The 16,659-nt window shown below is 50.5% G+C and overlaps 5 protein-coding genes and 1 non-coding gene across 6 annotated transcripts; 2 read left to right on the top strand and 4 right to left on the bottom strand.

Annotated features, from left to right (window-relative positions):
- Positions 1-8: 8 nt before the first annotated feature.
- Positions 9-4,754, bottom strand: P168DRAFT_265242 (putative UDP-glucose:glycoprotein glucosyltransferase; the record flags this gene model as incomplete). The annotated part of the gene is made up of 5 exons (XM_024834899.1): positions 9-2,947; positions 3,000-3,260; positions 3,315-4,128; positions 4,185-4,538; positions 4,609-4,754. 5 exons carry the CDS (start codon positions 4,752-4,754, stop codon positions 77-79), a joined length of 4,446 nt encoding a protein of 1,481 aa, XP_024695175.1. The 3' UTR covers positions 9-76.
- A 2,357-nt stretch (positions 4,755-7,111) lies between these two features.
- P168DRAFT_295625 (uncharacterized protein) lies at positions 7,112-8,518 on the bottom strand (the record flags this gene model as incomplete). The annotated part of the gene is made up of 2 exons (XM_024838053.1): positions 7,112-7,861; positions 7,919-8,518. 2 exons carry the CDS (start codon positions 8,516-8,518, stop codon positions 7,112-7,114), a joined length of 1,350 nt encoding a protein of 449 aa, XP_024695174.1.
- Positions 8,519-10,922: 2,404 nt separating this feature from the next.
- On the top strand, positions 10,923-11,775 carry P168DRAFT_115348 (uncharacterized protein). The gene is made up of 2 exons (XM_024832581.1): positions 10,923-11,286; positions 11,340-11,775. Exons 1-2 carry the CDS (start codon positions 11,066-11,068, stop codon positions 11,590-11,592), a joined length of 474 nt encoding a protein of 157 aa, XP_024695173.1. The 5' UTR covers positions 10,923-11,065; the 3' UTR covers positions 11,593-11,775.
- Positions 11,776-13,721: 1,946 nt separating this feature from the next.
- On the bottom strand, positions 13,722-13,831 carry P168DRAFT_t54. The gene has a single exon. It is a non-coding gene; the product is annotated as a tRNA-Leu (tRNA).
- An 846-nt stretch (positions 13,832-14,677) lies between these two features.
- Positions 14,678-15,262, top strand: P168DRAFT_316578 (uncharacterized protein; the record flags this gene model as incomplete). Its single annotated transcript, XM_024840028.1, has 1 exon — positions 14,678-15,262. The coding sequence occupies one exon, from the start codon at positions 14,678-14,680 to the stop codon at positions 15,260-15,262; it is 585 nt and encodes a 194-aa protein (XP_024695172.1).
- Positions 15,263-15,850: 588 nt separating this feature from the next.
- P168DRAFT_316577 (YwbE family protein) lies at positions 15,851-16,315 on the bottom strand (the record flags this gene model as incomplete). The annotated part of the gene is made up of 1 exon (XM_024840027.1): positions 15,851-16,315. The coding sequence occupies one exon, from the start codon at positions 16,313-16,315 to the stop codon at positions 15,851-15,853; it is 465 nt and encodes a 154-aa protein (XP_024695171.1).
- Positions 16,316-16,659: the final 344 nt, after the last annotated feature.

Here is a 16,659-nt window from a genome sequence, read left to right as displayed (position 1 = left end):
TGCATGGTCTAGTTTATAAAAGCTTATAAGCATATCCAAATATCTATAATTCCAAAAGGAAAGGTAAAACAACACGCTACAGCTCATCCTTATCCCACCCCGAATCATCACCATCCTCATCTTCCTCCTCCCCATGTATCTGCTCCTGCTCCTTCTGCAGCACCTCCTGTTCCAGCGCAAACTTCTTCGTCAACGCCGCAATCTCCTCATCGTACTCCGTCCACTCAGGCACCTGTCTGCGCGCACGGTCCAACTTTGGCTCCTTCGTCTGCGGGTTATTGCAGAGATCGATAGTGCGGGCCTGGGTGAGCGAAGCATCAGAGCACCAAGTCTCACACCACAGCCACTCCTGCGGGAGGCTCTTAATCGGAATTTGATGCTGCATGTGGTTGGGGAGGTCCTGGTCCAGGTTACTCAGGCTGTTCTTGTCAGCCGAGAGCATCTGGTACTGCCCGCGGAGGCGGTCACCGGCAGCGAGAGCGCGGAAGCGGTTCAGATCGACGACGTAGAGGGCTGAGATGTGGTACGGCTGGCCGCGGAGGAAGTTCTTCCAGTAGCCCTGCTTCCAGAAGCGGAAGCCTTCCATTTCCTCGCGCGAGTCGCACATGGGGGTGAAGCCGTAGGGCGCGCCTTCGAGGTCCATGGTGACGAGGTCGTACATGTCTGTGCGGACGATCTGGTCGGCGTCGACGAAGATGACCTTGTCCAGTGAGAGGGGGAAGAGCACGTCCAGGAACAGGATCTTGTAGCCCCAGATTTGGCGCTGCTTCTCGCTCTGTGCGCGCAGCCAGTGCGGCCATTTATAGGTGACCATCTCGTACGAGAAGCCGTATTCCTTTGCCAGGTGGGGGAGGAAAGATTTGAATGACGGCGAGAGGAACTGCTCGATGAACCAGAACTTGACGGAGTGGTTGGTGTTGCGCATCACCGACACCATCATGATGTTCAGCATGCGCTCGTACAGGTGACCGCTAGCAACGGAAAAGATATTGATGTCGGCGTGCTTCTCTTCACCCTTGGAACCGACACCGACGCTAGAGAGTATGCCGGAGGCAAAGTTCAGTCCTTTAGACACGTAGTCCATGGCCGTACCCGGCTGTGGCCCAGTCTCAAGGACATCTTCATTCTCCTGGCCCTTCTTCCGCGACAGACGCGGGAAAAGCGTCTTGCCTTGGAAAGAGAGGAGAGCGACTTCGGTATTCTCATCGCCCGGTTGCGGGCTATACCCCAAACTTCCAACGCTGTCGATATTGTAAATGCGCTCGCTGCGTCCGGGCTTGAGATCGATCTTCCACAGTCCGGGCTGAGCCTTGAACTGGAAGTAGCCCAGGTTGGCCATGATGATCGTGTCGGCAAAATGAGGGTTGTCATCGGTTCCAAGAACCAGCTGCACCCCGCTTGGAGGCGATCTAATGGTCGTATCCCGGGAGTGACCCTCGATCAAGATATGCTCCAAGGCATAAATGGCATCGACGTCAGCTCCATCTCTCACGGAGCTGAGCTTGATGTTATCAAGGTCGTGTATAGACTCCTTGGGAGCCACCAGCCAGGGGGAAGGGACGTCCATCCCCAAGGTGAGAAGGGCATCAACCGGCACGCCCGAGAAGGACGCGGTCGGTCTAGACAGCGCCCCGTCATCGTCGAAAGAAGGCTCGGAGTCGAGCACATAACGATAGAAACGCTTGGTGGGGAGCTCGTTGATCTGCTCTCGCGGGTTCAAGAACAGCCTCAGTCTAACGCTTGCCAATTCCGAAAGGACCTTCAAAATCGGCAGCCATCTCTGAGCCACTTCAGAAGTCGGGTCGATCGAAGCGACAATGGTGATGGCTGGGTCTTCGGAGCCTGAAACGGTGATCGTTGAGCGAGAGTCCTCCCACTTGCCAAACAAGTTCAACCGGACTTCCGACATGGGTTGGGAGATTCCTTCAGGAACATCCGAGATGGTCGACAGGGTTGTGAGCGAGGTGAGCTTGGCAAAAGCAAGCGGTCCAGAGAGCTTCGATCCAAATCCGAGCTCCTTGACGGCCTTTGCAACCGGGCCTATGCGTTTCTTTTGCTCGTATGCAAAGAGCTGATCCATGTCATCGAGGACCACGGCTATATCGTCGCGGATGGGCCCAACCGTCCTGCCATTGATGACAACTCCCCGCGCACCAGGGGCAAAGCCAAGGTCTTTGACCAAAGGCTGCTGTGCCTCCCAGAATTGAGCAATCTCAGGAGCTTCCGCGCCATCATAAGATGCTACGTCAGCGAGCACTTGAGTAGCATCCCCTTTCTTGTCTCCCTTCAGAGATCTATAGAGTGCTGCGGATGCACCTGTGCTAGAACCATGCGTGGTAGGGTTATGAAGGAAGAGAACCTCTACTTCAGGGTGCTTTTCCCGGCTTTCGAGAGCCGCAGTCAAAAGAGCTTGGCCATTTCCAGAATCGAAATCGCCAACAACAAGCAAATGAAGACTATCAAGTGCATCATCGCTTTGCGACGCGATATGCGGCAATTCGCGCAAAACTTCCTCCCTGGAATCCGAAACTGTGGCAATGTCCACAACTTGGATATCTTTGGGGTCTTCCGGTACAACCCAAGAAGTCCGCCGGTCGAAGGCGTCAGAAAGGAGGTACTCGTAGATCACGGTATCGTCGTCGATGACACCCTCAGCGACGCCCCGTTGGATCGTCTGTATATCCTTGCTAATCGCGACACTCATCTCTTGCATCCAACTCTCCCCGCTGGAGACGGGAGCTCCATTTACCAAGATAGGTGGTTTCTTGCCCTCAATTCCGAGCCGTTTCTGGTAGTCCGCCGTTCGGGCCACAAGGGCGTCGAGGTCCTTGTCCTTGAGTACTTCCTCAAAGGACAGGACCTGCCTATCGGCGCGCGCAGTTTGGTCCTGTGTAGCAGCCTCAAAGCAGGCTTGATCTGGCGATGCTGCACTCTTCTTGGCAGCAGTCTAGGTCGATTAGCAGTCGTAAACTGGGGTGTCGATCGCAAGATCCACATACCTCTTCCAAAAATTGCAGAAGACTCGCGAGACCAAACGTTTCCTGCAGATAGTGTGCCACCTTCAACTGCGCTGAGGATCCAGGCGAGGAAGCAACGGGAACGAGTCCAAATCTGACAGGAATATTATTCTGGACAAAGATCTTAATGTTGTTGATAACCACTTGCACGCCCTCCATGGTAGACAAGTCCACAGGAATGACGATGTTGTTCGCATTGCGGCGCACGGCCGGGAGCTGGCCCGGGTAGCTGCGTTGCAGATACTGTGCGGCTATGGTCAGCTATGTAGGACAGGAAGTTCGCTGGAGAGGACGTACCGCTCTGACTGAGCTGGGCCACTGTTCGTATCTGGCATCCTTCTCTACATCGTTCATCCAGATGATAATGCGGCCTCCTTCAATCTCATCCCGGTAGTTATAACGCGGGGGCGCATCCTGGGCCAACGCCTTGCCGAGGTACTCGTGCGACAGGAGGTCCACCGCTTCCGTCGCAGAGATGCCCAGATCTCTAAACTTTTCGATAAGTTTCCTTTCACGGCGCAGAGTGTCGAGGAGGGAAAAGGCGTCGATCTCCCGAGGATCCACTTGGACGCCATTGATCCACATAACGTTTGTCCCCGGAGGGAGCAGCTGGAGCCGGCTCGAGCGGATATCTTGCAAGAGCTCGGGGCTTGCATCATGGGCAGCCACGTTGGCGGAATATTTCGGGAAATCTTGGGAAAGCTTGATGAGGGTGTCAAGAGGGCTGTCGCTGTCCATGACATAGCTCACAGTGTTGACCCCCAAGCGCGATACTTCTGACGATGAAAGCGGCTTAAGGTCGTCCGGCGCATCCCCCTCCGCATTGCTGGGTTTACCATCTCGCTGCTCGGCATCCCGGTCATCAATGACTATATAATCAGTCCGTTTCAACGCGAGCTCGACACCATATCCAGAGACGTAAAGCGGACGAGGGCTCCTGTGCTGGGAAGGGCGGTAGCGAATACGATACGAGATCTGGCCTTCCTTCGCGAGGGCGCTCAGCGCTAGGTGGAAGTCCTTGAACATCGGAGAAGACACATCTGCGTAGAGCACTGCAGGCGGGAGAGCCAAATCGCCCAGAACCCTATCAAACGGGAGCTCGCGCGGATCCCTATATGAAAGTAAGCCCACGATCCGACCAACACCCAGGTATCCAGAGCCGCTCACAATTCACCCGAGACATCCTGCTGCGCACGCTCCATAGCCGAAGAACAGTATTGCTTCCCATCGGTATGTACCCAGACTGGACAGGCAGCATCCTGCGCCGCCATCAACGTCTGCTGGACCGAAGCATTATAGTACTGGTAATGCGCGGCGATTCGGGGACTCGCCGACCGGATCGCCAGGGACACCTTGAAGGACGACAGGCTTTCCGGGGTCCGGAGATGGCCATCATCGGAGACGATCTGTAGGAATCGATCGTAGAGCTCCTTATCGGTAATAGTATCGTCGAACGCGCCGTCGGCAATGCGGTCAAGCAGGGGGAAGTAGGCGGTTGAGTTCTCTTCGGCGGCGGTTTCTCTAGTAGATAGGTATCAATTAGCCATGTAACCAAGATGATAGCACTTTGAGCTGGGCTGGAGCATCTTACAAAAGCTCAACCAGATACTGGGGTGAATCAAAGGAAGCTTGCAGAGCAACATTGACCGACGGACTGGCATGTACCAGTGGGGTCAGGAGAGCAGCCCCCACGGCTGCCAGTCGGCACGAAGCGGCCAATCCTGACACGGGGCGCATAGCTATATTTGAGCGTATACAGAATCAAATGTAAATAAAGAAGAGTTGATGGACGGTATGAGAGCCGGCTACTCCAAACAAAGGTCAGCTTAGCCAAAGAGCATAACGGGCAAAGCGCCACTCCGCAATACAGATGCGGGATAGATCTTCTGTGTATTATATAGGTTCCACAATTTCAAGTAGACATCTGAATTAGTTATAGCACTTAGTAACTCCAGGAAGTGGTGTAGGAGAGTCGGATGAGTGATGTTTATGGTCGAGGCTGTATACTCCACAGTGGCCACATCGCGATAGGGACCACTACGGCCGGCGTCGCGGCCAACTGTGCACAACTTCCGTGTCTGATGTAATCGCTGATATTTACACAGAAGTATAAATGAAGTATATAAAAATAAACATATAAATATATATATATATATATATATATATATATAACAGATAAGATTATAGAAAGAGAAAGCAATTATGTATTATGTAGTCTTGTATACACTCATTGACACAGTACATATCCACATCAACGACTTGTCCGATATGCGATACGGGACTATGTCATCCCGCCTATATATGCATTTTGCCTACTGATCCAGGCCGACTCTCTAACAACAACAACGACAAGTATCTTCAATGATCCACCCTATTACGATATTCGACAATCCCACTATCAGTTTGAAAAGCTCACAGTCTGAAGAATGAAAAATAGACCACAAATTTGAAAGGGTATCCTCCATGAACCACACCAAGGCATGAATCATTCATCACCCAAAGTCCTACAACATAACATCACCATGTTGCTATACTATCTTACTGGGTACTATAATCAATCCCACGCCATGTAGGGGTAATCCCAAACAGCCAGACCGACAGTTATATCAGATCCAGCCAAGATTGTCCTACCCACAGCTATAACGCACTAATCAAAGTGCCGTAGTCCGGTCGGTATATGACGAGCCCTGGTCCCAGCTGTAGATCATGCAGTGGCGCGTAGGACACAAATTGATCTAGATTTCCAGGATCTTGGATATAGTGCTAGAGCCCCAGGTAACTAGCTATCTGACTAACTAATCAAAATCGAGTTCAAAAAACAGAAGAAGATCTAGATCTGCAGGGTGGAGCCAGACAGTTCCACCAAGCCAAACCACTGCAGGGAAAGGGAAGGTATACTGTGCATATCCATGATTGCTCTAACTGTCAGTTATTGTCGCACAACCACATCATTATTATATCTTAATTTTGCCTTGAGCTGTCATTTATATATCATGCTTTTATTGGTGTGGACTGTGCGATGAATGGATGTCAGATGTTGTGCATGGTGGTCAATCTTTTCTGCCGTGCTGGGTAGGTATAGTTACAAACTGTCTATATCATGGGATATCATAATTGAATCTTATGTAGATATACCTAGTAGAACTACGGATAGTGGGCGACAAAATAGAATTCTCCTTCTAGAAAAATCCCACAAGGCTTCAAAAACTGCCCGGATATGCACAGATGCATCAACAGGAAACACAACATACAAATGCACGACCATAATCACATAGATTATACCCGTAATATCTATTATTATATCATACCAAAGATCTTTATGCAAACCCTGCAAGTATCCAACTGCAGAACCATAACAAAAACAAACCACAGCATGAACAGCATTACATGTCGTACGACATATGTTTGATCGCAACAAGGAACTACTAACTACTCACTCAGCGACGGACGGACGGACTTCCTGCACGCTGCAAGGGTCCGATCCATCCATCCCCGTCCGGGACTCCAGGTCTGCAAGGAACTATATTTAAGTACCAACTATACCAAGGTAGATAGTTGGTATGGAAGTGGGTGAATTTATTACAGTGTCGAGTGTCAGCAGCTCGCTCTCATACGTACAGAAGGCCCTCAACCCTGGTATGTAAAAAGTAACAAGATAATTCCATTTTATTTAACTCCGATCCTCTTGGTAACAAACACCTCCCGCAGTCATAAAACATTATGGTCATGAGTCAGTAGTCATGGTTCAGTCAAGCTCCCAGGCTTGTTTGTTTGTTTCCCTCCCTTGGAGGCCATCCATCCATGCAAAATCCTTTCCCTAGAACAAAAAAAGCAAATGCCGATATCCCCAGTCCACCGGTAAAATCAGACCTAGAAGCACAAAGACACCCAGAAGGCTGGTTGATCCTGAACAAGGGCGAAAAAAAAAAAAAAAAAGTGCAGATGAAATCGCAAAGCAACATGAAACCCAGATAGATGCCCAACTCCGAAACGTCCCAAGGATGAAGAGCGCCCATTTTGTCTTTCCTAATTTTGTCAAGAACAGAAAATGCGGGGACAATAACAGGACGATGATATGGAACAGAAGAAAGAGGTCAGGTCGCTCTGAACAGATCGGTATTGAAAGACTCTTTGGATTGAGTGCTAGGCCGCTTGTGGTGGGTGTGTCTGCGGTTCTTCGCCTCCCAGATGAGTCGCTTGCGCTTTTGCTCGTCAATGTCAAAAAAGGATGCGTAGTCGACTTGACCGGGCTCCCCGCGCGTGGTCAGAGCGCTGGTCGACTTCATCTTCTTGAGGCTCTTGGTCTTGCCGTCGCCGAGGCCCAGCCTGCGGATCTCCCGCGCAAGTCGCTCCAGAGTCGAACCACCTTTCTTGGTCGGCGAAGGCGGCAGGGGCTTGTCCATCTCATCGGACTCATCCGCGGATGGTGCGGGCAGTCGCTCGGTAGAGCAGAAGCTCACGCCTGAATCCACCTTGCGGCTTTTGCTGCGGGAGGACAAGGGCTCCTCACCCAAGCTGCTGTGGTCCGTTACCGAGGCACATTCGTCAATAATCTCATTTGCGAGCCGGAGATACCGGTCCAGGACCTCCCGGACGGGCGCCCATCCGTCCTCCGACCCCTCGGGGGCACCCTGGGCGCGGAGCTGTTGCAGGATGTCCTTCCCATTGGTCTCGACCCCGCGGATGTAGCGGAAGAAACCATCGCGATGGGACCTGAGGATGTGGTGGGTCAGGTGCGCCGCGGGGTGCGCCGTCGTCTCGGTCACAGGCGGGAAGAGCGTGTTGAGCATGGCGATACAGCCTCCTTTGCTGAACGGCTCGAGTAACATCTCATTGATCAATGTCTGAAGTTCGGTTAGCTCATGATCTCATGCTTGCGGGGTTCATCGGTGTTCACTTACCCAGCGACGGAGACCAATGTAGATCTGCGTGTACAGCGCATCGGCCTTGCGACCTTTGGAGCTCATCGACTCGATCCAGCCCATGACGCCGGGATACCTCGCGGCGAGATCGGATCTCTCAGTGAGATCTTCCGGTCGGATCTGCAACCGCTGCAGGGCCGCCGACACATCCTTCTTGCGACGGATGTCCAGGTCCTTCAAGTAATCCAGCGCGCACAGGGCCTGGGGGAAGTCGACATCCTCGAGCTCCGGAGCAAAGCAGCGACGGAGGAAGTTGGTGATGAAGCTAGGAGGCAACGAGCACGGCTGAGACGGCAGCCGCGAGATCTGCTGCGTCAATTGGGCCTTGAAATCGGCAGTGGAGTCAATGGAGGAGCCGGAAGAGTGAGAAGCTTTGAACGAGTTGGAGGGTCGCGGGGTAGTGGCCGCTGTCTCGGGAGTGCGCGTGCCAGACGGCGATTGTCTTAACGAGTTGCAATTCAGTTCGTACATGGTACGCAGGGGAATCTCGTAAGTTCCCGGATAGCGAACGCAATGGTCCAGGATCCAGGTCAGAGACGACCCATTGGGGGTATCCAGCAATCCCTCTTGGTGAGCCATGATTGTGTCACGTAGGAGATCAATGGGTTTTTTCCTTTCCAAGAAAAAGTCAAAGGGAATCACGATAATGAAAGAGAGGGTCTAACTCTCACGAGGGAGGACAGGAGATATAAAAGGGCGTAGTGTGTGGAAGAGTTCGCAAGGTGGGCCAAGGGGCAACCTGAGCTCCAAGAACCTTCCGAACCGTGCGACGTGATAGGGATGCGGGACAGTCAAGGTTTGATCCAAACTGCTCTAGATGACTGCTAGTATTACTTGCATGTAGCATGGATCTTGGACGAAAAGAAGGGAAGGGGGCGCAAGATCTCCTTGGCTAGGGTACTAGGGATGAAGTATCCCTTAGGTTTCAGTCGCGCAAGACAAACGTGCGATGGGAACACCACGGTTGTTGGGTCTCTCGTCCCCGAGTGACTTGTGACCCCGTCTATTTGTTGGAGAGTCGATCAAAGGAGGTTAACTCGATCGAGCCTGTTGCCCGATAGATCAGATCAACCGGGGAAACAAGGATTGATCGACCGAGGATGAAGTAGTTATCCGATTGTTGTCCCCGTATGGAGTCGGAGACGCAGCGGAGGTTGTACGGGAGGCGATAGTCACAAGGCAAACAGACGCGTTGATTGGTCGCACCAAAATTCGAGAACCAGAATAGTTGACTGGTTGATGTTGGGATTGTATTTAGAATTTTGCTGTGCTTTGTTTTGATTTTGTTCTTGGGTATTTAGAGTTTCCTTGTGTGGGCGTTTTGGTTTGAGATGCGTCAGAAGAACGAACAAAAAACGAACGCTGAAACCACCAACAGAAAGAGATTGAAGGGTGGTAGAGATAATGATGTTAACAGAGGAAATTGTCAACGAGTGGATCAATTGTGGATAAAGAGAGAGAAAGAGGGTAGTGAGAGAGTGTAAGAGAGTGAGATGTGAAAGAAAGAGGGTCAACATTCAAGACAATGGGAGAAGTGAATTTTAATAATCCAAGGTCGAAGCACGATAAGAATAGTAAGTGGGCGGAAGTCCAGACTTTCCCCTCCTCCAGGATCGATCATCCACTAACAGAAACTAGCCTTCAAGCTGTCTCCTGTCGCCCCCGTTCCAGGTCTTTGGTTCCCGTCTCGCTTCCGGTTCCTTCGGTACCTTTGCTCTTAGAAGACTGAACCTGTCGACCTAATGGATTCCTCTTTGTTTATTTGTTGATACATCTCCGATGATTGGATCTTCTATTCTCCAACATTCAATAGTATCTAACATCCATAATAATCATCTGAGAAAAGAACAACCGAGGGATCAAGATTTCATCATCGTGATCATCAGACTAAAGGAAGAAAAAAGACACCCCTTCCCGCGGCAAACGGATCCCCCCTCCCCTTGAATCGATCAACCGGTCAGGTCGCATCCATCCGATTGTCCCCCAGCCCCAATGGGCTGGTAGAATCGACCGTTCGGGGAACCGACCCTAATCCCCCTGGCCCGGATAGACTAACCCGTTAGCCCTGTCGACCTTTTAGCTCCAATGGAGGCGAGGGTAATGCAATGCACATGCACAAGGGAGGACTCGGAACAGATATTCGATGCAAAATGCAAGCTGCACTCTGCAAACAACCTGCTCGAGGTGTGGCTGTGGCGATCAATCATCACCCGACGGGGTATTCCGTACTAGAGACCAGATTCGATATTGCATTGTTGTCCACCGGATTGGATTGGATTGGACTTGACCCGTCAGATCATCCGCCTCCCGCCAGTAGATGGAGCCTGGCTGGTAGGCTACCCATAATTCGCATGAGCTCATCGAGGACGGGACCCACGGAGGCCACAATCCGGGTGCCGTTATTAATTTATTTTTTTTTATTGATTTTCTATTACAGTAGTACCTCCGAGGGCTGTGAGATGATCTGATTGAATCGACCGGCGTCGAGTCTTGCTTGGGTGTCAGCGGCTCTAGGACAACGCGTTGGTCGCCGACAGTGGGTCGTCGTGGGTCAGTCTGTCACTCGAGGATTCAGGACACGCAATCTGAAAACCTAGACCCCGAGGGGCCTCTCCTCATTCAGCTCCCATGTTTTCCTCACCATCATGCCTCCTGACTTGCATATTGTGCAACAGCCATGGGGAGCTCTCAGCTTTTCTCTCCCAATTGCCCCCTCTCTCGTGATCCGATCGGATCACCCTCCAATGTCCACTTCTCGTCATTGTCCATTGGACGGGATGGTCAGGAGTGGAGAGTGCCTGCCGAGGCTCTCTGTATACTTGAAACAGGTTAACATTTAGTCGAGCCACCAAGCCATCGGGGCTGATTGTGCCTCTTTCTTCGCCCCCATTGCGCCTCCCCAGGTTCCATTCCGACTTTTGCACCTCAATTGATCTGAATTGATCCATCAAATTGATATTCTGGCAACTGATGTAAGGATGTAACCTTGATTGGATCGGTGACATCAGACAGCATACCCCACCCGCACAAGGAGATACAAGTGTAAACCTATTAGTACTTCCCACAAAACTAGAGGTCTTGTCTTGTGCTTTGTACTTTTGTCGGTCCCACTTGTCCCGGCGTCTGATGGCGGAAGTGGTGGGCTCACGTCCGCTCCCGAGACAAAGCAACCATAGGGGAGATCCCTGTGTAGTGTGGACGGAGTACTTCAGATACTCGCACGATCAACGTCCTCCGTCGAGAATACAGTGTCAATGTACAAGAAACTGCAGCTCACTCCCTTTTATCTCTTCTGCCCCATCTCTCCTTCAAACTGAACTATACTCCCGACATCAACGCAATAATTCGTAGACATCGCGACAATACCCACCATCAAATCAGACATTAAACACAGTGACAGTCTCATATATGATAGATCAAGAAATCTACCTTCAACCCCTCTCTTGAGATATGATCAAGGGAAAGTATCCAAGACACCGGTCCCTTTGACCTCCCAGCTCCAATCACTACCCAACCCAACACGAATCCAATACCCACACCAGCAGCCACCAGCGGAATCCAATCCCTCAAGCGAGACAATAACCGGACTTCCGGGACCACAGGGCAGAAACCGCCTAGTTGGGCGTGCAAAAGCACAGACTAGAAGGATTTAAGGGGTGAGCAGAAACAGCCAACCCAAGAATCAGGCACCTGGATTAGCGATCGACACTCCTCAACCGTCTAACTGGATACCCCCGTCTGTCAAGAATCACTAGTCAACTAGCACTTCAAGCCCCTAGTCACCCGCCGAGCGTGCCAAGTGACAAGTTAACTAAACCGCGGCGCCGGTCCCAAATAACATATTGTATGTATGCATAACGGGACCATCGTGTCGGAGCCAACACTAGTCTATTTAGCGGTTTAGCCTAGCTATAAGCGAGCAAAAAGAAACAAGGGAGACTTGGGCAATGCGCCAAACTAACGGCACCTAAGTCATAAGTGCGAATCCTGCAAGGCAGTTAGTTGGTTATAATTCGAGTATGACAGCCCTGACAGAGCCAGTCGTTGGTGGTGTTGGCCCCCTCTTCTCCCCCCTTATGCGGAGATCAACTGCCGATCGAGTTTGTTCCTGGCGCGGGACTCGTCCCGGTGCCCGTGATTGGGATTGCAGAAATCACATGTGTTTGATCGATCAATGTAATGCTATGCGTAGTGGGATATGCAGGGCTATAAGCGCATAGTTAGACTCTGATTAGGATGACCCAACTGATCGGGTACCAACTACCTATCTACCCAAGACCCAGGAGATGGTAGTAAGGGGTGTGCGGGTGCCTGCAATAGTTATATTGAGAACGATGATGATCCCGTGCTGATTCTATAGTATTGCATGTGGGTGACTTTTTGCCCTTTTACCCCTGAATCGGTGGATGTAGAGGCTGACTACAGTCAGATATTGGTAGATAAAAACAATGGCTTGTGTCACTTTCTGTCATCCTGCCATTCTGTCGTCTGCATGAGTGTGGGACGTATACTTCCTAGTCGTCTTTCCATTTGTTGTTATATGGATGGGTAGTAAGCTGTCTAACTTCAATCAGCTGGATCCTTACCTATGAGGACCATGGGCTACACAGCTACCTACCTTAGGTAGGTACGGTAAGTCGACTAGACGGATAGCATCGGAGTAGCATACACCTTCATGTTTATCACTCGGCAAGCCAGTAAAGTCTGAGAGCTCTAGCACAAGCCTCTCAGAGACAGTAGAACACCAAGTATCAGAGACATGGTGGACATCGAAAATAGAAGGCAGTGCACTTCAAGTGCTCGTCAAGACAATTACTATTGACATAAGAAAGGTCGCCATTACCACTATAAGAGAGATACCATGGCACTTCGATTTTTGATGGTAGCCTATTTATCGTGCTATATCAAAGATCAAAGAGGGTAGACAAGCTATCCATGTGCACTAATAGCTCAGCTAATTCTTAGTAGAATTGTTACATCTCCGTAGTGGATATAGTATAAGTGCCACGAGCAGATCTAGAGGTAGTATCAAGAGCCTTCCTGCCTAACAGGCAGCATCATGTATGATCGAGAGTACAGCCTCCCATGCTCTAGTAACTCATGCTCTAAGTAACACACTTGCAGTCATTGAAGTAAATAACCCCATCACTAGATGAAGTAAGAGTTCCTAAATCAAGTCGCCTTAGCAACGCATGTATCCGTTTACAGATCCAGTCCGCCTGCAACATGCCATGTCTGATAACCCTTTCTCACGTGGTGGCAACATACAGGTATCCCACATGTTTGAGCGATTGATCTCCTTCAGCCTGCCTTTCCGAAATGCAATGGGCCCCGCTGACCTGAGACAAGTATTTGAAATGTGGCAAGTGGTACACAACAGACATGCAACTTCTGGTTCAGCTTTGGTCCAGCAATTGCAGACTGCCTAACCATGTTGTCCTATCCAAAATTAGACCGTTACACCCAGTCCCGCTCTTAAGTGGCGTAGTATAGAGATTCTGCCCGGAGCCAAGAGTATCTATTGGCTCGTCGAGTAACATTTGAGCAACATATTCAAATCAGGGACAAGGAAAGACAGACCGACTGTTCCCAACAAGTGGTCGTATATAGTAAAAATGATTAGGGCTTGGTATACTGTAGATGCCAGAACCAGCGAACTGCTTGAAGGAGCTAACCGGATCTGTGATAGGCGTTACTGGAGAACCATGAACAACCGAACTCCACTCTCACCGGATACACACCTTCAAGAAGTAAAAAAATTCAATCATCAGCAAAAAAGAACTGACAAGAGTGGGATTCGAACCCACGCCATCATACGATGAACAGGAACTTGTAAAGTTGTTGTTAAGGTACACCTTAACCTGTCGCCTTAGACCGCTCGGCCATCTTGCCATTTGATGAAAGAAGGGTTCTTAATATCAATATGTATAGGCTATCGAATCAGGTGCCTCTCCTAGGTATAGATGCTCTCTCCATGACCTATCAGGCTTGATGGACAGAAATTCGTCTTTAAATCTTAAACATTCATCTCATAGTAAATTGAATGATTGAGTATACATGTATCTTGGCCCGAGGTCAATAGATATTTAAATTTTCCTACATCAAGTCATCACCTGCTTATGCCATCGTTTCTCGCCCGAGTGGGCATCAATAGGGAGACATCAGCTCCTGACAGCGACGAACCCGATGGCAGCATCTATTTGTAGCACTGCAATGCAAGCACCCGTAATCAGTCCATCGGGCTTATTCCTGAACAACCAAATCCCTGCAGCTTCTATACACAGCCCGTGCAGTCTTGCGATTTTGTCTCGGACCATATATATATATCCGTGGACTCATATGTCTTAGCTTCGAGCGGTTCTATTGCCCGGAAGGCACGCAGCAATAAAGCCACTCCTATTAATATCCAAGACACTGTATTGTTGTCAAAAGCTCAGGCGACGCCTCCATAGACCGACCAACCGGATATGCATGCCCCCCGGGACCTCTCACATGGAGGTGCCGAAGATCATGGAATACGAGCGGCAGCTGCGCTTGGATCTGGAGACGTCGGTTTTCAACTGGGCTTACCACGACATGTCTAGGTAACTATTGTTGGTAGACGGAGGTATAAATAGTTCCTACGATGAGCGACCCACACAGTGTCTATTAGAATCGAATATATCTTGATAACAACATCATCACCATTCGCATCGGTCTCATTCAAATATCTTATCAATCCTCCCAATCTAATCAACCATGAATCTCCTGACATACCTCCACGCGCTGCTCGCCCTTCCCATCCTAGCGACAGCTCTTCCAGCACCAGCAACCGAATATACCTACACCACGGTAGTCAAAGACGCAACGATCGTCCGCTCCGGCAACTGCACGGACTGCCCATCCGGCGAGTGCAACCAATGCACACTAGGCCTCAAAGACACCCTCATGGCCAGCGCCACCGGGGAAGACGAAAGCCAGATCCTGGTAGGCCTCGAGCAACCGATGCCAGGCTTCTCCGTGAAATCCTGCTCGATCCTCTTCCCAGGCTTCGGGGACCTACTCCCCAACGAGTTCAAGGTCACCTTCGCCCTGGCGCTCTCGTCGGACTGGGACGAGGCGACTGTCAATGGTGACAATGCGCCTCCTTCCGCGCCCGCCTTCAAGACGGTGACGGTGCCGCCTCTCACTAGGAGCATGGACTACGTCGATATCACGCCCGCGTGCAGGAGTGCTGGTATAGACGGTCGGTTTTCGCTCTATCTCACTGCTCTGTCTGAGCATGCTGAGATCTGGGGTAAGGACTCTGGGAACGCTGCTATGTTGAAGATTGTTCCGTTGTGAGGTGGTGTTGGCGATGACTAGGAAGGACGTAGTGTATAGGAGTTGATGGTGGTCCTTCCTGATTTTCACTTTTTCTATTCGACACTGTTATGGAGGCTGTTTTGCCGGTCTGCTTTTTTCAGTGATATGAAGAATTCTTCTTTGTATTTCCAATTTATAGTATCTCTAGTGGATTTGTAGTAGTTGGCTTATGTATCACCTCTTGGGAGTTAGCGACGAGGGGTAGCTCACGGCCTTCTAATAGCAAGTGACTCAGGTCAACAATGAAGTGACGCTTATCCTGACGTCTGGTAAATTCCCAAAGATAGTTCGGTTCTCGAATAGGCAGACCACGCGCCATCTTTTCCTGAAAGATTTCTCCCGTTGGTTCAGCGCTTTCCCGTCCCCACTGGTAGCTAAACGGTCTGGTCAGCATGAGCTCTAGTCATAGATATAATTGAATTATATTACTTCACAAGCAAAACCAGCCATATAATAGATACAATTGTCCTACCAAACTTGCCGAGGGACATGATAGCGACTGCAAGAACCTCCCACTCGCTGTATAAGGGTATCTCTGAAGCAATACTGAACTCTCAAGACGATGATTCAGTCAGCGAAATGACCAGCCACATGATGCGCAACAGCCGTCTCATCACCCTCAAAATCCCCACAAACAGGACAAGTCACCGTCGGGCCTTCCTCCTTAGGCTCGTCCTGATGCTCATCTCGCCGTTCGTTTCTCCGGTTTTGCCGCGGTCTGGCATTAACCACATAGGCATCGAGGCCGACATTCGACGAGGGGACCTCGGCCCCGGGAGGATCGCCTCTCCTCGTCCACTGTCCCTCTGTCGCTGTCGCTGCCGGTTGCGAATTCCCCCCCATCCCCATGGACTGCACTCTCCCAACACGACCATCCGTGAGTCGGACCTTGATGCCCCGCGGATGGTTCCCGCGAGTCAGCACGGCGGCAATGGTCCCCGAGACTGTGCGACCGGTTGGTTGGTCGGCTTTTAAGACGATGTTGACGGGTGCGCCGGGCACGACCTCCTTGGTTGTGGGGACGCGGGGCATGTTAAGTTGCTTTTCTTCTTCTTCTGCTTTAGATACCGAGATCGAATGGGCTTGTTGTACGAGTAATTGGGTTGGTATTGGTTTCTGTTTCTTTCTGTCATGGATCAGTGATGATGATAAGTGTCTTACATCAGCATCTTGGTGCCATATCGGTCAGGCAGTCTACGTCTCAGTGGGTCATGAGAGAAAATAATCAGTGGATGTGGGGAATGCTTTGCAACTATACCTTACTGTATCTTGTTGGATGAGATTTATGTTACCATCATTGCCACAGAGAGTGAAAAGATGCTGGATATAATGGGTCAAGCGTGAACTGTCACCTGACTAGGAACATCTCAGTCTTC

This window comes from Aspergillus campestris, assembly GCF_002847485.1.
Source record: "Aspergillus campestris IBT 28561 chromosome Unknown P168scaffold_3, whole genome shotgun sequence".
In the NCBI taxonomy this organism is placed as follows: Eukaryota; Fungi; Ascomycota; class Eurotiomycetes; order Eurotiales; family Aspergillaceae; genus Aspergillus; species Aspergillus campestris.
The sequence above is the reverse complement of the archived record's forward strand: the minus strand, read 5'-3'. Positions and strand labels throughout refer to the sequence as shown.